Source organism: Lontra canadensis, unplaced genomic scaffold (assembly GCF_010015895.1).
Source record: "Lontra canadensis isolate GAN:19392208 unplaced genomic scaffold, GSC_riverotter_1.0 scaffold41, whole genome shotgun sequence".
Taxonomy (NCBI): domain Eukaryota; kingdom Metazoa; phylum Chordata; class Mammalia; order Carnivora; family Mustelidae; genus Lontra; species Lontra canadensis.
The window spans coordinates 10,679,400-10,704,638 of record NW_022631035.1 but is presented as its reverse complement, the minus strand read 5'-3'; the positions used below and the strand labels follow the sequence as shown (position 1 = coordinate 10,704,638).

At 35.4% G+C, this 25,239-nt stretch overlaps 1 protein-coding gene across 4 annotated transcripts in view; it reads right to left on the bottom strand.

Moving 5' to 3' along the window:
* Window positions 1-8,487: 8,487 nt before the first annotated feature.
* Window positions 8,488-25,239, bottom strand: part of ABCA5 (ATP binding cassette subfamily A member 5) — a 70,655-nt gene continuing 53,903 nt past the window's right edge. For 3 of the 4 annotated variants that reach the window (XM_032870750.1, XM_032870751.1, XM_032870752.1), the window contains 15 exons: window positions 25,027-25,140; window positions 24,513-24,647; window positions 22,894-22,968; window positions 22,302-22,393; window positions 20,129-20,255; window positions 19,718-19,835; window positions 19,531-19,622; window positions 14,965-15,140; window positions 14,518-14,593; window positions 14,301-14,395; window positions 13,272-13,391; window positions 11,803-11,952; window positions 11,314-11,393; window positions 10,157-10,212; window positions 8,488-9,459 (listed from right to left, as the gene is read on the bottom strand). In XM_032870750.1, the coding sequence (XP_032726641.1) occupies window positions 9,352-9,459; window positions 10,157-10,212; window positions 11,314-11,393; window positions 11,803-11,952; window positions 13,272-13,391; window positions 14,301-14,395; window positions 14,518-14,593; window positions 14,965-15,140; window positions 19,531-19,622; window positions 19,718-19,835; window positions 20,129-20,255; window positions 22,302-22,393; window positions 22,894-22,968; window positions 24,513-24,647; window positions 25,027-25,140 (1,614 nt within the window). In that variant the 3' untranslated portion in view covers window positions 8,488-9,351. Of the gene's footprint in view, window positions 9,460-10,156; window positions 10,213-11,313; window positions 11,394-11,802; window positions 11,953-13,271; window positions 13,392-14,300; window positions 14,423-14,517; window positions 14,594-14,964; window positions 15,141-19,530; window positions 19,623-19,717; window positions 19,836-20,128; window positions 20,256-22,301; window positions 22,394-22,893; window positions 22,969-24,512; window positions 24,648-25,026; window positions 25,141-25,239 lie in introns of those variants that run through there. The other variant, XM_032870753.1, reaches the window with a different exon arrangement.

Genomic DNA, 25,239 nt, shown 5'->3' with positions numbered 1-25,239 from the left:
GACAAGACAAATAAAATTTCGGTCACTACCAGCCACCTTGAGCAACACACACTCTCATATGTGTGTGGAGGTGTGTGCACACCCAGAGGGATCTAACCTATCACACACATTGCTTTAAATGAGTGAATTCCATATGTTGTAAGAGCCATAGGACAGAAGCCAATCCCATGAAAGGCTTAGTGGCACTCCCTCTAAAAGGAAGACCTCCAGAACATTAGTTCTGAAGTCAAACCCCAGCTGTGCTACTTAGGGACTCAGTGTCACTAGGCAAATCATTTAACTTCTCTGACCTCAGATTTTCCAGCTATCAAATGGAGGGTGACAATAAAGATCCTTATTTCTTAGGGTTGTTGTAAGGATTAAATACAATACTCAACACCGGGGAATACATGCTACAACGTTAGCAAGAATCAGGATCACCTGGAGAGTTTACTGTAATTACGCAGGTGGCTGGACCCCACTCCTGGAGTTTCTGATTCGGTAGCACTGGGGTGGCCTGATTCGGTGGCTCTGGTTTACACCGTAACAATCCCCAGCAGATTCTGATGAGGCTGGTCAGAGAACCACTATAAAACCATCTATAAAAAATGCAGAGTGATCCCCTGAACAGGGTAAGCCCTCAATAAATGTTAGCAACTACTCTTTCTAAAGCTTAGTTCTCAATATATCAAATCTCTTTCGGGGGGAATTGACTTACCTTTAAGATACTCCAATGAAATGACAGTTGTTGTTTTTTTTTTAACTCATCTTGATACTTTTGCCCACCTGAGAACCATCATGAAAATCCGTAAGTAATTGCTTACATGGTGGGGGGAGCCCTGAATTTTCTCAACTGTGTCACTGGTATTACTATTTAAAACAAAGTAAGAAGTAAAAATCAGATTAGAGACTGTAGTAATCTTTATTAACCTTGTTACCCTAAAACATCTTTTCTGGCAGTTTCTTTTTACCATCTCTGCCCATCTCCCTCCCAATTACCTCAGTTATCAATAAAATTTACTTCCCAGATAAGAGATAACATAGGATTCCCTGTCCATCTTTTAGAGAGTACCTGAAAAGTTTTGGATTTTGTGGCTCCTTAAAATGAACAGAAGGAGAGATTTAAAAATCCACAAAATGAACAGAAGGAGAGATTTAAAAATCCACCCTGAATCTCTGTCTACCACACACTTCCTGTCCTTTCTAACCTCTGGCTATTCTATCCTTAGTAGGATAATCACAACTGTCTTCTGGCTCATCCTTCGTTTCTTATTCTTTGTCCAGACATCGTGAACCCTGCGGTCTCCTCACTACTTCCCAAATGAACTGCCACAAGGACGACATTTGACTCCGTAGAGTTCAGCCTCAGGCTTCCCAGGCTGCCTTGCTGGGTCCAACTTAGGCTCTTCTCTGGCCCTTGCTCAGAGGGCCCTACTCCACCCCCCTCTGGTCCTGAGAAAATGCCCTTTAAACATAGCCCTCTGCTGCCATCTGGTGGTCAAAGGGGCTCACATTTTACTGGGTCTTTCCCAGGCATCTGCAGCATGTTAACCGTGCGGCTTGTCACCTGGCAGGATTGTCATGATCTCTGAAGTGAAGCAGGGAGTGAGAAGGGGGCTGGAAGACCGAACCTTAATTGTAAAATCTGAGATAAAATGTTTTGGGATAAAAAACCTGCAATGTGAGATTCATTCTCCCCCAGCATAGAACTCTGCATTTAAATTGTAAATTGTTACTCTAAATTTTCTTGACTTTCAGTTAGACTAAAATGACCAAGAAACTTCCAGTGGCTTTTTTATGCAACTCAGTTCTCATCTTTTTTTCCTCAGTGATCTGTTGGATAGGATTTGTATCTCCAACTGCATGGGAACACCCATGAGGGCCAAGACAAGAATCTGGGTTTACATCCTGTAATAACAATGTATATGAGTGTAAGAGCCATAAATCAGATAGCATCTGTAGAATTTCTTTAAAGGTTCTTACCTTGAACTTCAAAATATAAGCAAACCTATACCAACATGTGGATCTGCCATACTGTTTTCATATTTATGTTCATCTCAGGAACTCATTTCTAATATTCATGATGCAGGCTTGAAAATAGGTTTGCCTCCCCCCCAAAAGAAACAGTCCTAAACTGGGAACTCATTAAGAAATGGGTTAAGAATAGCAGAAAAAACAACATGTAATAAGAAAAATCACAAAATAATCAAAATCTAAGAGTAACTCAAAATAGCAGTGAAAACTTCATTATGCACACAAAAACCTTCAGAGTAAGTTTATAGTCTATCAAACTGTGAATGTTTATTTTAAAAACTAGACTTTAACACCTGAAAATAATATCACATTGCACGTCAACTAGAAGAAGAGAAAAAAATTAGAATTGAAAAGCTGTGTCTATTAACTCGATCTGAGTGAACCAGAACCGGGAACCCACCACTCTTGAGCATAGAGTATGAAACACTGCGTGCTTCATTTCATGAACATACATTTCCTGTGTAGGGAAAAAACACAGGATAGTGTTAAATACAACTTTTCCAATGAAAATTTGGGGTAAATGAATTGAATCTACTTTCAACCAACTCTATGCTTTAAATCAATGTTCTCAAAGAGGAAGGTCTTGCCTTTAAGGGGACATTTGACAAAATAGAAGCATTTTTTTATTGTGCTACTGGCATCTAACAGGAAGAGGTCAGGGATGCTGCTCAACATCCTACAAAGGACAGGGCGGCCTCTCACCCTACCCCCAACACACACAACAGAGAAGGATCCAGCCCAAATCAATACGGCCAAGGTTAAGATACTTGGCATTAAACAATCATAAATCATCTTTGTGCAAAAAGATTAGTATATTAAAACGGAGATGTAGTAAAGTCCACTTCTACCTGCATCTCTAGTTTCTTCCGTTCTCTCTTCATTCCCCACTTCCAGAATGAAATAGTTTTTATTTCCTATGCTGGCTGAGAAGAAGACACTTTTAGAGGCTTCCATTTGGTCTTCCCCACTGAACTAGGTTGAATAATGTCCCCTTCCCCTCAAAATTCCTCTTTCCTGACATCTATTGCTCAATAGGTTCTTTGCAGATGCAACCAGTTAAGGTGAGGTCATATTGGAGCAGGCTGAGCCTTCAATCTGAAATGACTGGTGCCCTTAGAGGGGAACACACACCAAGACAGATTCATAAGGAAGATGGCCATGTGACAAGACTGGAGTTTTGCAACTGTTAGCTAGGGAACTCCAAGGACTTTGGGCAACTACCATAAGCTAGAAAAGAGGCATGGAACTGACTCTCCCTCTGAGACCCCAAGAAGGATCCAACCCTGCCAACACCTTGAATGTGGACTTCTGGCCTCCAGAACTCTGAGAATAAAATTTGTTATCTTAAGCCACTCAATTTGTGGCACTTTGTTATGGCAGCCTTAGGAAGCAAATACACCTATCTTAATAGTTCTTATCCAAGCCAAGGAAATACATGCAAGTTATGCCAACTCTCAAGTCTATTCCAAGTATATATTCAGAGACTAGACATGAACACCATATGGATCTACAGACTAGTAGACAATGAACTGGATCTAGGCCAAGATCCTATTTATTACCTGGCCCTCAAATGCCCCAGCTGTGATACAGGGGCCATGATGATGCTTTAGGTCTCTGTATCAACTTCTATCCTGTGTCCAACAGACCTTAAAATGTTTGGGCATTCCCCTTTTCCCGCTGTGTAATTACCTGGGTTAATGGCCAGAGATCCCTCTGGAGGAGGTCTGTGGGGATAGATACCATGTACACCTGCCACGATATTGCTATTTGTGTGCCTACTAATGTAATGACTGCAGACCATCAGCTCAAAGGACATGTTGGTGATGTTGGTGTGCCCCTCACTAGCATATTCCTTATTGCCTTTAAACTTTATCGTGTTCTCCAGTCTCACAGTAAACCTCATACATGCCTAATTTTCTGAATCTTTTCACTCCTTTTACATCATGTACCATGGCTTTTTTGGCCTTTGTGACAATGTATGGGCTGCTGCTTTTGCATGCTTCTAGCAGCTATCTTAGCAGCATGTTCACATCTCTTGGGATTCTTACCAGGGTATTAAAAATCCTGTATTCCCAAAGAGTGCTACCGAATATTCTTTCTTATCTAACTTCATGTTTGGCCCCACTTCACCAAGTACCCTCAGAATCCAATCCTGTGTATACTGCCCTAGCTCCTATGGGTAGATGTGGTGAGGTCCTGCAGCTCCTGCAAGGGACAGCCCCTTTCTTCCCTCAGCAAACCCCACATAACTTTGGCCAAGTTGTTTTATGACTTAACCCTTGTTGGACGAGGGAACAAAAAACATATATCAAACTATGTAATAATTACACAATAAGAATAATGTGGTGAAAAAAACTACCAGCCAAAACATAAACAAGAAAATCAGCTTTCTAAGTATCTTCTCCTACAACCATGTGACAGACTTTATATTAATAGATAACAATTAGATAAACTGGTCCAAAGCAATGATGTCATTCTGTCAGCAAAATGCCACAGTATTCTAGTTAATGCACATATAAGAACTATGAAACAGAAAGGAAAACAAAATTGCAACCCAAGTGAGGGATTCATTTAGCTAGTCTTCAATTGAGAAAGGTATGCTATAGTTACAACATTGAACTTGAAACCGTATTATCAAAAATTTCAATGAAAACTAACACAAAACTTAAGTGCTATCTTATCTTAGAGAAAAATATTGGGTTGCAAAAACCTGAAACTTAGTTAAGGCACAACTGAGAGCTCAGAGTCAAAGCTTAAATATAAAAGAAGGGCCACCTGGACAGCTGCCAGTTAACTCATAATCCAGGATTTATGCTCATATTAGCATTTAGTTTACTTCATAGATAGTTCCTGATCCATTTCAATCATTAATTGAGCAAACTAACCACCATCCAGGTCTCAATTTCCAGTTATCAAGAGGTAAACTTTGGTGACCTGAGATAGCCCTTTTATTAGTAAATGTGTAACCCTGGGCAAATATTGTATGTAGAGATGGTGAAAAAAAAATTACTTCAAATTATTATATTTGACACTTTTTTTGAATCCTGCATTTATGCATGTGTGGAACAAACCTTTAAATCATGTAGTTTTGTGCATGTTTAAAATTAAGTTTATTTGCTTAATTTAAAAAGGTGATGAGATTTGCAAACGTGTCTTAGGTTCTTGGGAAGAAGTTGTCCGTTAAATTTAAAAATCTTGTCCAAGTGTTTGGGACAATCAAAGTTATTCAAAAATTCTAAGGAAACTGATAAATATATAAGTAGTGTTAAACATTTGGGAATAATTTAATCTCTTAAATGTAATAAAATGTACATGGAAGTGATTGTTTTATATTTTCACAAAATAGAATTGAGATAAAGAGATCTACAAGAATACCCTGTTTGGAGCATGTGGGTGGCTCAGTTGGGCATCTGTCTTTGGATCAGGTCATGATCCAGGGTCCTGGGATCGAGTCCTACAATCAGGCTCCTTGCTCGGCAGGGAGCCTGCTTCTCCCTCTCCCTCTGCCTGCTGCTCCCCCTGCTGGTGCTCTTTTTCTCTCTCACAAATAAATAAAATCTTAAAAAAAAAAAAAAAGAATACCCTGTTTAAGCTTAAATTATAAATATGAATTAAAACACAAGTACTATCAATATTCCCTCTGTACTTGGAAATTCCCAACAGATACTAAAAAAAAAAATTACTAACAATTTTAGTGCCAGGTTTTTTTCTTCATTTTTAATGAGTCACTCATTATTCATTTATCAACACTAAATAACAAACAAATCCATTTTAGTATATAAAATGAAACGCTATCTTAAATGTTTAGTTCTTAAAACTTACTACTAATAATATTTATTTTTCTTAAAGAGTAGCATTGAGAATTACTTACGTATATGATTACGTATATGATTAAAAAATAAGTAAACTTTTACCTTAGAAGAATAGTGATATAAAAATTATTCACCTGAGAAATAATTCTTTCATTGTATGTAATATGTTCTTTCAGGAGAGAAAATAAAAAATGGATGTTAGCAATATTAAAAATACATTAAGGATAAGCATTCTTATTTTTCAAAAAAATAATGCCTATTTATATGTTATATGAAAATACAGAATGGTATTTCATCAAACTCATAGTACAATCAGAATGAAATGTATGACCAATAGAACGATGAAAACAAGGACACATCTACCCTAAGTAGAATTAATTGTGCTCCAGTAAAAGTGTTAGTGCCACCAGCAAAGCATTTATACTATTATAGTTACATAAGTATTGATCTTTCTCCTACTAGATTGTAAGATCTTACAGAGCCAAAATGGATAGTCCTCTTTCTACCCAAAGAACCCACTGCTTAAAAGATTGTCACTAAAACAGTCTGTAAAATTAAATTACTCTAAAAATATTTTAATGATTAAAATCAAAATATTGATTTAAGGTAGTTTCTGTCAATTTAAAAGAAAAATGTTTTTAAAGAAAACCTACAGCCTTTTGTTGTTCTCTACTGAAAACGAACTTGAAAAAAAAAATTAAGAGCCCACAACGTGAAGTGTAAAGTACCCTCACAGAGCGTCTTCATTGCTACCATCTGCTTGGTTCCTAACAGCTGCAGAAATAGGTTCACCTTATCAGTCAGTAACCAGAGTCACGTAGTAATCCAAGCTTTACTTTTAGAAAAATTTGATCATACACAGAAAGTATAAACGAGGTGGTGCTACTTTTTCCAACTTTTGCCTAATATATGTGTTTATATTTATTATCGGTGTAGAAAATTTAAGATCAGTAATTCAAGACATTTTGAAATAAAATGTGTCCAAAAACATGAACCGTCCACTGTAAATAGAGATAAACTTCCTATTTGACTGTTTCCTTTTCTTCACTTCAATTTACCCTTGCTCTCCTAAGTATTAGTTAAATTATACTTCTGGAATTTAAATAAGAACTCTAATAACTTAAACTTTGGGATAGGAAAGATTTTACTACTGTGAAAAAGGGACTATTCCTACATATAATTTAACTCATGATCAAAATATAGTCACTCTACGTAAAAACTAAAAAAAAAAATTCAAGTGTCTTTTTTTTTTTAATTGCTTACAAGAGCACAATAATCAAGTAACTGAAGAAACATAATGGATAAGAACATGATTACAACTACTCAGCACAACCTCAACTTTCACTTCCCTTTACGTTGGTTACACTTTCACAGATGTACAGTGAATCAATGTGCGGAAGCAGGTAATGTTCTCGATTAGCCACGCTCTATTTAAATTAACACATTTTCCTCAATGTGGTCAGGTCCTAAGAAACTACCTTTTCAGTGACTGTCCTAGCATAACTAAAGATTGCTTTGTCTCTTATAAAGTTTAAGTGCTCCAGGCAATATACGGCTATGAAAACATACCCCCCAAAAGAAGCCCCTGGGTATTTATATGAATACTAGATACTGAAAGGTATCTCCTTAAATTTACGGCACCATTTAGCTGTAACTTGCTTTAGAAAATGCAATGTGCTATTTAATTATCTACAAAGGTAAAGATTTCCTTTCAAATGCATTGAGTTGTACTCATTATGCAATACTAAAGTTCAGTAAAAGTTACAACTTTTACTAAAGATGAAAAAGTGAGATTCTCAGGTGAAAAATCCAAAAACTTGATATTATGAGGCAAGTGGCTGTTAGTTGTTGACAGAACATTAAAAACTGTGCCAAGTAAAGCCTACAAGGAGAAATAACTTATTAGCTGTGGGTTGTAAAATCAAAGCAGACCATAAAACAGCTCATTTAGATGAGTGACAGATTAGATCAGATTGTCTCTGACTGACAATCTATCAGAGGTAGCTGGAAAAGTAGGTATCTTTAGGAATATGTACAGCAGTTGCCAAAACAATGGGGGACATATCAGTCATGGGCTGTGGACTCAGAAAGGAATGCTATTTTATATCAGCTGCTAGAGCCTAAAACCACAGATGTTTTATTACACAGTAGTGTTAAAAGTTCATTAAGTTTACCTAAGTTAAAGAGTTAACAGTATTTCAGTAAAGGATATGGCTATTTAAAGTTAACTCAATACCAAATTCTTCCGTTGTTGCTGTTGGTTTTTTTGTTTGTTTTTTTTGACTCTTACAATGCAATAATTACACTCCCAAAATATTTGTCTTTGCAAGTTAATAACTTTCATTCACCTGGTGGAAACAGAATGTCAGCTGGTACTATTTGTATTACATTATACCTATAGTCCACACATGGGTTCTACAAGAAAGTACTTCCAAGATTACATTAACCATAACCTTACTTCAATTCTGACAGTAAAATTCTGTTTCTCATTAAAGTGAATTATGTATAGTTTACTTCTAATCCTTAACTTAACCCCCAAAGGTTTATTTATCTCCCACTATGTTCCAAAGTGAATCTGAGGTGAGTTACTAAGTAAATCTACACAGATAAACTTTCAATTTTATAAAGGAGAGATTTAAATAATAAAGTTTACCAACAAAAATGATTACCAAATTATTTTATTCTGTAACAAAATATAATGTGCCTTTGGGAGAAAGACGATAAAAAAATTTATATATTCCATGAGGGTACAGGAAAAGGTACGGCGAGTCTTCCAATTGTGTAGATGATGTCATTCTAACCGCAATCAGGCTATTACATAACAAGACTCTACACAAAGTCTTCCTTTAGTTGTATTATAATTTAAAAGCCTGTGAATTTTAGTGTAAGCAAAAGAAATGTTTTTTCAAAGACCTAAATCATCTATGTCTAACATCACCTGATAGAATAAGGTCTCGTTTCATTTATCATGATGAGTGAGTGCCGCCTCGCGGATGTCGCTGCCTGCAAATCTCTACCTGCACAGAGATTATCTGGTCTTTATTGCTTTCTGGGATGCCAACTTCCACTCAGTTTCTTTGGAAATTAAAAAGGAGAAGCAAGGAAGTTTTGCTTTATATTTCTTTTCTATATATTATTTATGTTTTAGTTCTTTTTATTTAGACTGGGATATCACATACTTACGTTAAGATAGTATAAATTTAAAAAATAAAGATAACCATTAAAGATAAAATTATTCAATCACTATTTCTTTAAATCATAAATTTTTAAAAGCACTGTTTTTGAGAAGTAAAAAAGTAAGTATTCGACCTCACATACAGACTGAAGTTCAATATACTTCATGTACAAACATGCAGTTTCAATGATTTATACACAAGTTTTATTTAAAGAAAAGCAAAACACAAAACCACAGCATTTCAGTCAAGGAAATTAGGAAAATCCCAAGTGCTTTCATGGTTCTTCAGTCACCATCCAAATAATACACCTTTTAAACCAGAGTTAAATTCAGTAAGCAGACTGAACTGCTTCAGAACACTACCCTGTCTTCCTGCGTTCTTTCCCACCAAAGCGTGCTGTTTAAGGTTCCACAACTGTTATCTTCTTCCTCTTGTTCTTTAGTGAGTTCTACAAAAACCTAAATGAAAGTAAATAAATTAATACAGTATTCCAGTATGGCAATTATTTCAAAGAATGTTTAATTCAGAAAGAGTGTAAGACTCTATCTAAATACATTAACCATTCAACTATCAAGAGATACGTTGGCATTAATATTACTTAAACAGAATAACCTCCTTTAATCACAAAGTTGAATGCTATGAGGATTAACAGATTGTTTCTTGATAAACATATAAGTAGCAGTCATAAAAAGATTTATAAATATTTCAGCAATGTAACTTCAGATATATGAAATAACAACACCCATTTTATTTACTAAAGAATAATATTGAGCCTTTCAAAATAAGCAGATGGAGAGCCTAAAGTTGTTTAAGATTATGCAAAGTTTAGGCATCTTGTGTAACAATTTGTCTCTGGTTCATAAACACCATCCCTCTCCAATATAAATCTAAATGATTAGGGGCACCTGGGTGGCTCAGTCGGTTAAGCTTCCAACTCTTGGTTTCAGCTCAGGTCATGGTCCCAGCGTCGTGAGATCAAGCCCCATGTGGCTCCACACTTACTGGAGAGTCTGCTTTCCCTCTCCCTCTGCACCTCCCCTTACACACATTCTCTCTCTCAAATAAATAAATCTTTAAAAACCTATAAATAAATCTAAACAATTAGACAACACTTACTTATATAAAAGAATTTTTTAAAATTTAACTTTAAAGTACCTGTTCCAATGTTGCTTGAGAAAAGCTGTATTCTTCAATGGCAAAAGTATGTTTAGCTATTAAAATATGAAAACAATATTTTACTTATTAATATTTCTAAAGAAAAAAATGGCAGAATAAAAATAAATAAAAAATATTTCTAAGAAATAAAAATTTCTAAAGAATAAAAATTCTTCATTTCTAAAGAATAAAAAAAATAACTACTAAGTGGTTAAAAACCTGTTTTAAAAAAAATTCTGTAATCAATTCACTTAAATTTGAAACTGCCAAAAAATGTTACTTTCCTCTATCTTGGTTCCCTGAGGCACCCTACCAGCAACGTTACTTGCCTCACCTCGCCCCTTTATCCTCCTCTGTCTTCCTTACTGTGGCTTTTCTCAGGACTTCTTTGGCTCCCTGTTCCCTATCTCCCATTCCCCAATTTCCATTACAGCCTGTTCTGAATTTCTTGAACTAGATTCTGGATACAGTTCCTATGGCCGTATACTTTTTTGTATTTATTTCAGATCCTGTTGCAATCTAATCTAACATTAAATTTTCTGGCTTTCTATTTATTCCTGGAGTGAAATTCTCCCCGAGCTTTATTAGGTTGTTGCATAGTTTACAAATTCCATAAAACAACCTGTGTGAGAATACCTGTTCCATCCAGGAGTTTATCTCTTACCACTTGCCGGCAGGGTATCTTTATCCTACCAACCATTTATTTTAAAAAAAACATCACATTTCAATAAACTTCTTTAAGCTTCCAGGAATGTCCATATCCCTACACTATGGATTTTCCTCTCCTCCCTTATGCTGCCACTGGTTTTGCTACCACTGCTACTTCTAGGGCCTGATACAAAGTGAGGACTCTGGAAACTCAATGCTCTCACTTCTGGAATGAACCACTGTGTGCTAAGTAAACTGAACTTTCTCGCAGATGCAATGTGAAAAACCACGGTGATGTCAACTAAAATAGTAAAAGGTTTACACTACAATATACCTGACCTACCAAACCTCTACAATGTTAGTGTTTAACCTATATCTTACATTAAATTAATAAAAGGTTATCTTTTTATTTACAATAGCTTCCACAATAAACAGTCCCAATTTCTAAATTTTTAAATAAAATTCTTTCATAAATTGAAAGCTATCTTACAATCTTTTTCAAATCTTACCTTCTTCCAGCTTAGAAAAAGATTGTGAAAGGGATGGAACATCTTCCTTAGGAATCTTATAAGCCAAAATAGAAGAAAAACTGGAAACAGATAAAATATTAGAAAAATTTAAAAATGACTACTAATATGTTCTAAAGCTAAAGTTCAAATTTTAAGGTTCAAAATTAAACTCCAACAACTTATTTTGATACATACTTAGAAAAAAAATTGTTTTAAATCTTAAAATATTTCCATGTGAAATTCTCTCATTACTACTGGTATGAGAACTTTTTAAAATTTAAATACTATGGAATATTGCAAGATCTAATACTAAGTTGGATATAAAACCCCAGTTATCAGACTATATTAGTCCAATACTGGTGATACAAGCAGAACTTTTTTTTTCTAATCCTTAAAGCAATAACCACTTTTACTACTATTGCTCTACAAAAAAAAAAAACAAAAAACCAACCAAACAAACAAAAAAAACTACATTTTTAAAATCTTTACCTCTCTTGACGGCTTGCATTTGGGAAAATATACTGTATTTCTCTTTGAAGGCGGTCTACTTCTAGGTTTTCTATCCAGTCCTTTAACTTTATTTCCAAAAAGTAGCCTTTTCCAAATTTACTCTTCAGATGCTGGACAGTCCCAATACATCTGTAGTGATTTTAAAAGAAAGCTCAGATATAAAACGACTTGACAGTTTCAAAGAATGATTTCTCAAAGGATGAATTAAATTACATGTATGATGGGATATTTTTAAATATATAGAGAAGTTGCAAATATAATACAGAGCATCTCTATATACCCCTCACCCAGTTTCAGTTTCCCTATCATTATGATCTCATATAACCATGGTACATTTGTCAAAATTAAGAAACCAACACTGATATATAACTATTAACTTTATATTGGACTTTATTTGGATTTCACCATTTTTTCACTAAAGTCCTTTTTCTGTTCCAGGATCTATCCAGGATACACACTGCACTTAGTCCCCACAGGTCTGTGACAGTTTCTCACTCTTTCCTCCTTTTTTTTGGCCTTTGACAGTTTTAGGAATTGGTCAAGTGTTTTGGTAGAATGTCTCTCAATGTGGAACAGTCTGACATTTTTCTCTTTAGACTGGGGTTAGAAATTTTGGAGGAAATGCCACAGAGCTGAAGTACCTTTCCTATCAGGGGTACATGATGTCCACACAAAATTGCTCTTCTGTGAACTTACTATTGCCCTCTTTCCATACATTAGAAGAGACTGGCTAAATTCAGACTACACTTAGGAGGTGGAGGATTACCTTCCCCTCCCAGAGGGAGCAGTATCTACATATACTGTTTGGAATCTTTCCCATAAGGAAAATCTGCTCTCCTCCCACATTTATTTTATTTATTCAACCATTTATTTACAAGAGTATGAACTTGAATTATGAATATATTTATTTTATATTTTGGATTATAACCCAATAAAATGCCTAGCAATTTTTTTAAATAACAAATATCAGGCGCCTGGGTGGCTCAGTGGGTTAAAGCCTCTGCCTTCGGCTCAGGTCATGATCCCAGGGTCCTGGAATTGAGCCCGCATAGGGCTCTCTGCTCAGGAGGGAGCTTGCTTCCTCCTCTCTCTCTGCCTGCCTCTCTGCCTACTTGTGATCTCTGTCTGTAATAAATAAATAAATAAATAAAATCTTTAAAAAATCTTCAAAAAAATAAAATCTTTAAAAAAAATAACAAATATCATGCATGAAAAACAACATTCCAAGTTATTGAACCATTAAACTAATATACAAATGCAAAGTAGCTAGCAAAATTTCTTAGAAATAAACTATATTTCCAAGTAATTCTACAGAAAACTAATAGCCAAAAATTCAAGTAAGGACACTTTTTTTGGCATTTAAATTTATTACTGTAAGTTTTTGAAATGATTACTCAGCACCCCCCAACTCCCGCCACCACCAAACAGCATGCCTTTCAGACATTTACCTTAACTGCCCAGATACCATGATGGCCACCCGGTCACAGACAGCCTCTGCTTCTTCCATATAATGAGTGGTCAGAATAGCAGCCCGCTTTTTATTTTTAAATGCAGTTCGAATTGCTCGCCTATAAAAGGTAAGTAAAATAAACAGAGTAAAGCATCTCAATGTTAATGAAAATCCAACTATTTGGTTAACTAAAATTTATTAGTATCTATTGCTATATATCTATTGCCCAACTATGATTCTTCTAATTTCTTTTCCTTTATTTTTGAAAGTTCGTCAAATAAACAGAAATTCCATGATTTCAAATGTTTTATGCATTAAAAATAAATGATAAAATTTGATGCTTTTTCATGTTGTAACTAAAATAGCCATAAAATCATAGGGAAAATGTAATGTTTCTATCCTACACCTCACGCTTTACAGACATGGAAATGTAGGTTCAAAGAGTTGGTCAACCAACTAGCACCATGAATTCCTCGGCATTCCAACATAAACTCAAGCCAATATTATTATGAGAATTAGAACTTAAGTTAAATGACTTGGAAAAAAATCTTTTAAAAGCTATTCAGACAGCAGTACTCTTTATCGTAATAATTAACCATATATTTATTTTTATTCTCGAATAAATATTATTAATATTTTATGAAAGTATAAAGCCTGATAAAGTTTAAAAGTTTATGGCAGGGGTTCCTGGGTGGCTCGGTTAAGCATCTGCCTTTGGCTCAGGTCATGATCTTCAGGTCCTGGAATCAAACCCTATGTCTGGCTCCCTGCTCAGTGGGGAGCCCATTTCTCCCTTTCCCTCTGCTTCTCCCCACTGCTCGTGCTCTCTCTCTCAAATAAATAAAAGCTTAAAAACAAATAAATAAAAGTTTATGGTGTTCTCTAGAAATCAAAATATTTAATTTTTAATTACTATTTTGTCATTTGTGTAAGATTTTAAATCAATATGCATATATAACTAATATAAAACCATTTGTTATAATAAAACAATATAATGTGTCTCAAGCATCTTCCACGTCATACTCACCACATGTGCTGTTTCGCTTTAGGATCCATACCAGTAGATGGTTCATCTAACAGGGTAATGTGAGGATTCCCCAGCATACTCAGGGCAAAACACAACTAGATAGAAAGAAAATGGGGAGGGGACTAATATTTGCATAAGAAATTTTATCAAGACAGTATTAGGCTCTAAACTATAAATAAGCCAAACACACATCTGTTGTTTAAAAAAAAAAAAGTACCTTTCGCTTGATTCCTGCAGGTAGTTTCTTTATAGTTTTCTGAAGGTGTTCTTTTAAATCAAGTGCATTTGTTATCCTGCAAAATAGGTAATACAAAATGACTATATGATCACTCACTGTTTGTAATCATTGACAGTCTTCTTTCCAGAACACTCAGTTGGAGCTTACTATAAATTAGACCTCCAATCTACATAATCTTAAACAAATCACTATCTTGACAAAAAGGTCTACTTTAAGTTTGACATTTACAGGTATATTTATTCTGTAATTAAAAATAGAAAAATTATTATTTTATTTTTATAACTATTATAATTATGTAAAGAATATATGAAAAAGTAATGACCATTTTCTATGAACAGTATGATCCACAAAAATTGTTTTTAAAAATTAAACTTATAAATGTGAAATGTAAACCTTTCTCTGGGTAACAAAAAGTTTTAATTTTACCGAGTTATGACTTCTTTCATGTCACTTGAGCTCATTCCTTTCACAGCTCCATAAATTTCAAAATGTTCCTGCAAGGTAATATCCGGCCACAGTGGGTTTATCTGAGGACAGTATCCCATATACTTAACGGAATCATCACCATCAGGTGGCTCTGAAGAATAATCTCCAAGAAATACCTACAGAAAACCAAACCAATTTTAAATAACTTTTGGCTTAATTTACACTGTGAAGAAGTGGTAAGTGAATTAATTCAAACTCTTCTCTAGAACCAGGGTAACATTAAGTCAAAATTTTATTCCTTTTGATGAAGAAAGGACATACATAGCTAAGTCAGAGTTCAGTGACATGGTCCAAAAGGGCGATAAGGAATGTAGGTTGACTGAAAATATAAACTCCAATTTTAACTAGGATGATCAAGGGACCTCACTGGAAGGTGTTAATTGTGCCATGGAGGTAAAACAAATTAAATCATTTAGATTTCTACATGGTAAGGAACACTAAATATAAGGATTAGTTAAGGCAAAAACCCAGAAGAGTATGCCTGGCATTTTCTAGGAAATCAATGGACCAGTGTGGTTGGTGTAAAGTAAGAAAGGGGGAGAGGAGCAGAAGACAGGATCAGAGCAGTTCTGTGAAGTTTCCACAAAGTGGTGATATGCTTACAATCAAAGGGTAATTAATGACAGGGTCAATATTAGTTCCTGTATCTCCTTAAGTTAATAAGACTGTCTTCCACAGATCAGGCTGGCAGCAGGTCTGTCCACGGAAACCTGGCAGGCCAGAAAGGAGTGGAAGGAAATATTCAACGTGCTGAATGGGAAAAATATACAGCCAAGAATTCTTTTTCCAGGTTGTCATTCAGAATAGAAGGACAGATAAAGAGTCTCCCAGACAGGGGTGCCTGGGTGACTCAGTCAGTTGAGTGTCTGACTCTTGTTTTTGGCTTAGGTCATAATCTCGTGGGTCATGTTATCAAGCTCCACCTCCAAATGGGGCTCCACATGTGGTGGGGAGACTGCTTGGTGGTTCTCTCCCTCTACCTCTCCCTGACTCACTCTATCTCTGTCTCTGTCTCTCTCTGAAGTAAATAAATAAATCTTAAAAAAAAAAAGGAGTTTCCCAGACAAACAAAAACTATTTTTATTAGTTCATGACCACTAAAGCAGCCCTGCGAGAAATTTTAAGGTGAACTCTTCGAGCAAAGGAAAAATAAAGGCCAAAAGCATCAAGGCTAGAAAGAACTAGAGAACATCACCAGAAATACCAATTTTACAGGTAACACAATGGCACTAAATTCCTATCTTTCAGTAATCACTCTGAATGTAAATAGACTAAATGCTCCAATTGTAAGACACAGGGTACCAGAATGGATTAAAAAACAAGACCCATCTATATGCTGCCTATAAGAGATTCATTTTAGACCTAAAGCTGAAGTAGTCATACTTCCGTCAGACAAACTACATTTTAAAACAAAGACTGTAAAAAGAGATGAAGAAGGGCATTATATCTTAATTAAGGGGTCTATCCATCAAGAAGATCCAACAATTGTAAATACTTATGTCTCTAACTTGGTACACCCAAATATACAATTCAATTAATAAACATTAAAAACTCAATGATAATAATATAATACAATAAGGGGACTTTAAAACCCCACTTACAGCAATGGACAGATCATGTAAGCAGAAAATCAGTAAGGAAACAATGGCTTTCAGTGATACACTGGACCAGATGGACTTAACAGATATATTTCGAACATTTCATCCTAAAGCAGAAGAATATGCATTCTTTTCAAGTACACATGGAATAGTCTCCAGAACAGATCACATACTGGGTCACAAATCAACCCTCAACAAGTACAAAAAGACTGAGATCACACTATGTGTATTTTTAGACCACAGTGCTATGAAACTTGAAGTCAACCACAAGAAAAAATTTGGTAAGACCACAAATACATGGAGGTTAAAGAACATCCTAAGTTAACCAGGAAATTAAGAGAAAAAAAAAAATACACAGAAGAAAATGAAAATGAAAACAGGACAGTCCAAAACCTTTGGGATACAGCAAAGAGGGAAATATACTGCAATACAGGTCCACCTCAAGAAGCAAGAAAAGTCTCAAATACACAAGCTAACCTCATACCTAAGGGAGCTAGAAAAGGAACAGCAAATAAAGCCTAAAGCCAGCAGAATATAAATAATAAAGATTAGAGCATAAATACACAATATAGAAACAAACAAACAAACAAAAACAGTAGAACAGATTAACAATACTAAGAGCTGGTTCTTTGAAAGAATTAGTAAAATTGATAAACCTCTAGCCAGACTTATCAAAAAGAAAAGAGAAAGGACCCAAATAGATAAAATCATGAATGAAAGAAGAGAGATCACAACCAAAACCACAGAAATACAAATAATTACCAGACAATGCTATGAAAAATTATATGCCAACAAACTGGGCAACCTGGAAGAAATGGACAAATTCCTAGATACCTACAAACTAACAAAGCCAAAACTGAAACAGTAAGAAAGAGAAATTTTGAACAGACCCAAAACTAGCAAAGAAACTGAATCAGTAATCAAAAATCTCTCAACAAACAAAAGTCCAGGGTTGGATGGATTCCCAGACATTTTAAGAAGAGTTAATGCCTAGTCTCCTCATACTATTCCAAAATATAGAAATGGAAGGAAAACTTTCAAACTCATGCTATGAAATCAGCATTACCTTGATTCCAAAACCAAAGACACCACTAAAAAGGAGAATTCCAAGCCAATATCCTTGATGAACATGGATGCAAAAATTCTCAATAAAATACCAGTGAATCAAATTCAACAGTACATTAAAAGAATTATTCACCATGATCAAGTTGGGTTTATTCCTAGGTTGCTGGGGTGGTTGAACATTCGCAAACCAATCAATGTGATACACCACATTAATAAAAGGATAAGAACCATATGATCCTGTCAATAGATGAAGAAAAAGCATTTGACAAAAATACAGATCTTTTCTTAATAAAAACCCTCAAAAGGTAGGGATAGATGGAACATACCTCCATATGGCCTTTGACCATATACAAAAGACTCACAGCTCACCCTTGATGGGGAACAAGACTAGGATGTCCAGTCTCACCGTTACTATTTAACAAAAGCCTTATCTTAGCAATCAGACAACAAAAAGAAATCAAAGGTATCCAAATTGGCAAGGAAGAATTCAAACTTTCACTTTTTGCAAATGACATGATACTTTATGTAGAAAACCTGGAAGACTCAACCAAAACATTGCAAGAACTCATACATGAATTTAGCAAAGTTGCAGGATATAAAATCAATGTGCAAAAATCTGTTGCATTTCTATACACCCATAACGAAGCAGCAGAAAAATAAATCAAAAAATCGATCCCATTTGCAATCAGACCAATAACAGTTAAAATACCTAGGAATAAACATAGCTAAAGATGTAAATGGTCTGTACTCTGAAAACTATGGAAGATGTTGAACTTATCACTCACCATCAGGGAAACACAAATCAAAACCACAATGAGATGCCACCTCACACCTGTAAGAATGGCTGAAATTCATAACGAGAAACAACAGGTGTTCGCAAGGATGCTGAGAAAGGGGAACCCTCTTGTACTGTTGGTGGGAATGCAAACCATTGCAGCCACTCTGGGGAACAGTCTGGAGGTTCCTCAAAGAGTAAAAAACAGAACTACCCTATAATCCAGCAATTGTACTACTAAGTATTTACCCAAAGGATACAAAAATACAGATTCAAAGGTGTGCATGCACCCTGATGTTTATAGCAGCATCATCAACAATAGCCAAACAAAGGAGAGAGCCCAAATGTCCATTGACTGATGAATGGATAAATGATACACACACACACACACACACACACACACACACACACACACTGGAGTATTACTCAGCCATCAAAAAAGAATGAAATCTTGCCATTTGCAATGATGTAGACGGAGCTAGAGCATATTATGCTAAGTGAAATAAGTCAGAGAAAGACAAATACTGGATGATCTCACTCATATGTGGAATTCAGGAAAACAGATGAACATATGGTAAAGGGGAAAAAGAAAAAAAGGAGACAGGGAAACAAGCTTAATGATAGAGAACAAACTGAGGGTTAATGGAGGGAAGCCGGTGGGGGATGGGCTAGACAGGGGATGGATATTAAAGAGAGCACTTGTGATGAGCTCCAGGAGTTATATGTATGTGATGAATCACTGAATTCTACTCCAGAAACTAATATGCACTGTATGTTAACTAACAAAATTTAAAAAAAAAAAGAGAGAGTGTCTTCCATTAAGTAGGTAGACAAATCACCCATGAATGTAATAATTATAAAAGCAAAAACATTGTCTATGTGTGCATCTGCATGTGTGTAAATTTTATTGTGTACATTATTTTCAAAGATAACCAAAAAGATAATTTGATTAAGCTATACTAAAAAATGAATACTATGAACATAAAATCCTAATCTGCTGTTAAGAAATTTATTTTAACTAAAAATGTAAATCATAATCAGCATCTTCCACACCCTTATATATCATACCTGGCCTGAAGTTGGTTCAATATCACCAACCAGAATATTGATAATTGTGCTTTTGCCTGCACCATTTGGACCCAGTAGCCCCAAGATCTCTCCTAAAAAAGTTGAAAGAAAAATCATCATATGTAAATAAAATTAAAATGGAAATTACTCTTCTGGAAAAATTATTTAAGAAAAAACAAATACCAGCCTTTTTTCACACAAAAAGAGACATATTTAGTTGCCACTTTCTTTACTTTTCTTGTAAGAAGAAAATCTTTCTTGTCATCATATTCTTTATGCAAATTGCTGACCATAATGGCTGGCTTCTAATAAGGGAAATAGGATTTAAAAAGAGAATAATAAATCAGATATACCCATCATGAAATGACAGGCTGCCCACAATTCATGTCCATATATCATAAGAACTATATTCACTAATAAGAAATATTATGTAAATAAAGATCCATTTATGACTGAAATAATGTCTTATTCAAAAGTAGACAAATACATTTTTTCAAAGAAAAAAGACTTTTTGATTCCTATGAAAAGTATTTTTCAGATTAATTCCTATACACGATGACTGCACATTTAATAAGACTTATGATAAAGACTAAATTACCTCCTCACAACACTGGCAACTCATTAGCTCTTTGACCTTTAGTCTTTCAGCTTTGACATCTTCATCTTCATCCTCATTGCTTGGTGGTTCTGGATACTTCCTATTTTTGGACTTTCTTGAAAGAGTCCTATATATTAAAGATAATGGATTTTCAAATAATTAATAGAGTAAGAAATTCAGCACTTCATGGGGAAAAGACCAAAAAAATACACCAATCTGAGATCTGTGATCTTCTTTCTGAAAGGTGGAATTACAGAGCTATTTTTCACTTATGAATCCATTTGGATGATGTTATCAAAATTCATTCATTTTTCAACATCATATATGACTGGTATGTGTCATGTACTATTTCATACAAACATAAAAAGATTTAAAAAAGCATTTAGCCATCCCTCAAAGAATTCACTGTGTGGGTATACAGGACATTGTCCTGGGCCAAGTGGATATAGAGGGCTGAACTCAGAACTCACAGGAACACTAGAAAAGTAGGCAGAGAAAAAAAAAGAGCTTCAAAAGGAAATTTTGAAGTACAAGAGAGGTAAAGGGATAAAACAGGAGTTGACATTATGGACAAAAAAAGAACAAGAGAAAAGTATAAATAAGGAGGAAGAAGTCAATCATAGGAAAGTAGCAGTTGAGATGAGTAAGCAGAGCCTACTTGATGAGCGACAGGAAATCATTAGTCACCTTACTGAAAATAGCATCAGCAGAGAAGCAAGTGCAGAAACCAGATTGCAGGGAGTTAAGGAGTGAATGGGAGGTGAGGAAGTGGAAGTAGAAGCTTCTTGCTATGAAAGAAAAGACATACAGGACAAGAGCTAGAGGGATTCAAGTTTAAATGAGATTTAGGAGTTCTGATTTCTATTAATTTGTTTTATGTAAGAAAGGTAACTCCCTCCCCAGAGAAAAATATCCTATTTAGATCCAAAAGGGAAAGATACAGAAAGAGAAAATAAAAGTAACAGAGCAACGTCCTTAAGTAGACAGAATAAATGAAGACATGGATAACAGGCGGGGTGCCTCTCCCTCTGGAACTAGGAAAAGGCATAAATGATGAAAGAGGTGGATAAGTGTGTAAAGATTTCTAGTTAAGTGCTTCTGTTTTCAGAGATGGCAAGATCTTCTACTGAGAAGCAGAAAATGAGGGGAGGTGGCCTGGAGCAGTTGAGGAACACAACGAAGGCCTGGGATAACTATTGAAAAGAGACAGGAAGAAAATGGGGTAACAAGTGTTAACACAAAGGTGAATTTATACAGGATAAATCCATTGTATTAGCAAAGTGCACTGTTAGGTTGGTTTTCTCTACCCTGTAATTAGACCTACCAAAAACTGTGACTTTTAGCAGACAAGTGAAAGAAATACCGAAGTTAAATACAGGCTGCTGAAAGGGGTGAAAGTGATGAATCACGTGAGTGAAGCTGAACAGAGAAAAGGTGAAAACAGTGACTAGTAGATACATCTGAGGAACAAACTCAGGGGTAGAAACCACAGGAGGAAAGTCCAATAAGACTAATAAAATAAGAAAGCTGGAAAGATGATATGTGACTGGTAGCAGGGACACAGATGAAGTGAAGAGCAGAGATGGCCCGGCTCTGACCCAAATCAACACATGAGTGCAGAGAAAATCAGACACTGAGGGATAGGGTGTTAAGAAGATTATCTCAGTGGACGCTGATTCTCCCCCAAGATGACTGCAGGAGAAAGAAGGAGAGCCAGATGCTAAGTCCTCAGTGGATAACAAATATGTTCACAGCAGCATTATATATAATGGCCAAAAATAGAAACAACTCAAATGTCCAACAACTGATGAACAGATAAGTCAAGTGTTACCACATGACTTATCTGCAGTGTAATATTAGTAAGAAAAGAAAAAAGTAATGAAGCATTGCTACATCATGAACCTTCAAAACGTTATGGTAAGTAAAAGCAGCCAGACACAAAAAGACTATATATTATATAATTCCATTCATATATATGTTTAGAATTGGCAGATCTATAGCAACGAGATTAGTAAATTAGTGGTTATACAGGGCTGGGCGCATGCACAAGGCGGGGGGCACTGATGACTCTAAGGGGTTTTTTTGAGAGTGAAGGAAATTACCTAAAAGTAGATAATATACTATGTAAGTATACTTAAAAAAAAAATTAAAACTTTTAAAAAAATTAACTGACCTGAAAAAAGGGTCCTTTCTTATTGACCTGCCTCCATATTTTTTCTCATAGTACTGTAAGAGGAAAACCCAGAGTACGCACTGCAGGTAAGGCTACAAGAAGAACACATAAGAGCTCATGACTCAATCCTTTTTCCCCCATATCAATAGAACAAAGACCACATACATCAGGTTCCTTACCATCATATCAAAATAATCATTACTTTCTTCACATGTCATATGTGTTAAGATTGTTAATGCAAACCAATGTAGATTTTTAGTAAAATAATCCTTCACATATTTTTCTACCTCCATAAAATTCATTGGTTGTCAGCTTCATAAAATATAATCACAGGAAAAGTCATTTGTGCTTCTGAGGAAGCCAGGATTACAAACAGAATAACATAAGAGAGCCAAATATATTTAAAATGGACATAGTCAATAAAGGCATTACCAACAAAATGCATATTGGATGGCACTAACTAACCCACTTGACTTTTTGAGGCATCTTCATTCTTATGCAACACGGTAAAAACTAAAAAGAGAGTAAAAATCATACAACCAAACTGCTCTGAAGGTAGCATGCTAAGGCCAAAATTTTTGTTATTTCTTACCGATACAACAGCCACCAAAAGCCTATCCCATGGATTATAGGTGTCTTCATTTTTTCGAATATTCTTCCAAGAAATCTAAGACAAAAATTTTTTTAAATTGACATGCTGCTGTGATAAGATGATATAATGGTATTTGGTCTTTGACCCAGTCCCCAGGACACAGGCACAGAGGTGAAAGGAACATCTTTTGTTATTTAAAATAAGCCCCAATCAACCAAAACAGTTCATTCTACAGAGGCGACTCTTGGAGGAAGGTGCTGTTTGACAAGGGAACCAACCAAGTGATTAGAAGGTGGGAACTACCAGCCCCATCCACTGATCAAAAGGGGAGAGGGACTGCTTATCTCATTATGCCTCAGTAAGGAAACCTCCATAAAATCCTCTGTGTTAAGCACAGGGTTTGGTGAGTTTCCAGGACGGTGAACACATCCACATGCTGGGAGGGTGGCACGCTCAAAACTCCACAGGGTCAAAAGCTCCAGTACTTGGGACTCTTCTGGACTTTGCCTTCCCTATCTCTGAATCTACTTACTTGCATATCCAATATAATAAACTTGTAAAAGTACATAAAGTGTTTCCCTAAATTCTGTAAGCCATTATAACAAATTAGTGACCATGTCAAGAGGTCATAGGTACCGTGGATTTGTAGCCACCTCAGACACAACAAGCATGGGTTACCTGCAGACCCACTACTTGGATCCGGCATCTGAAATGAAGGGGGCAGTCTTGTGGGACTGCATGCTTAATAACCCAGAACGTAGCCCTGAGTCTGCATTAACTCCAGGTAGTTAGGTGTAGAACTGCTTTATGTGAGTGAAAAACCCATACACATTTGGTGTCAGAAGTGTTGCGAGTAGTAGTTTTCTTAGAGCTGCAATGTGCAGGAATATTTCGATTAAAATGCATTTTGTTCAGCAAAGATGTATTCTCTATACATAAGTTAGCTATTAGTATTAATAGCTATTTCTACTTAGATTAAAATCTTCCCCACACCAAAATATTTCTATCTGGGGATGTATAAATTAAACATATTAAACTGAAGCAAAAAAGAAAGTGGGGGAGGGGAAAAGGGAGGGCCAGCGCGTACAATTAAGTCAGCATCATTCTAAATCACTAATTCATTATTTAATTTTTTTCTAATCACATCCAAATTTTTTCAGTTATCCAGGCTTAATAAAACTAAAGTTTTATATATATTTTTATATAAAACTTTTATATAGGTTTTATGTATTGTTTTATTTTTTCTTTGAAAAAAAGTCTCTTACACTTTATTTTCTCTCATCCCTCTGTAGTACAATCAATACATTATTTCATCCCTGAAAACCTCCCCTAAAACAAACACTGACCAAAGTCAGATCATACTTGGAATTTATGTGCATCCTTTTGGGAATCAAAGAACAGTTAGTTAATGGATGTACTCCTCTGAGATTTTACGGCTTAACGACATCCTTGAAAAGATTTCACAGTAATCTTAAACTGCTGCTTAATAATATTCAAATCAAGTAAAGAGCAGCTAAGCTCTTTTTTTTTTTTTTAACTATATTGGGTATAAGAACTAAGATCTCAAAGATTAGGCAGTATTTATGCTTTACAAATATTAAAGCATATAAAAGACCTACCTTTATGAAACAAATCAGACAACCTAGAAGTGGATAGATTGGAATGACTATGGAAAAGGTATAATGAAGAACAGCCGTAACTGTGTATCCCATAAAGAACGTTATTTCGGTGATTGCAATGCAAGCCAAAGCTGTCTAAAGAGAAAAAATGAGAAAACAAGTGAAAAAGTGTTTAGCAATTTTATACAAACCCACTTCTAAGTCTGTGCCTTGGTATTTACTATGTTTTCAATCCTCTAATGAAACACTGAACCAGAGGTGATACTTAGCCAGGAGGGGCCAGGCCCCGCCGTTTGCCCCCGGTATCCTTGCCATGTAATTCTTACATGCCTTCAGTACCACCCCTTGGTGGAATGGGTGATGCATTAGACACAGAGATGCTGTCAGCTAGCTACCTAAGTTCTGTACTCAGAAAAAAGACAATAACATTTTGAACATAAGCCTGCAAGAGTTTATGACATACAAGTAAGCTACTATGAAAAGCTGGGGTGAAATAATACAAAACATGACTTACCACAGAATAGATAAATGACCAAAACTCTTTGGTATTCAAAATTTTTTTAAAAGTGAAGGAGATAACATAGGTAAACAGAATGACTGATGGAACGTAACCAATAAGGCAAAAAACCTATAAAACAGAAATGTGCACTTTTATGTAAAAGTATGAATAGCTAACAATACATATGACATAAAACACCAGTTGTATCAAAATATTAAGGAATGATTA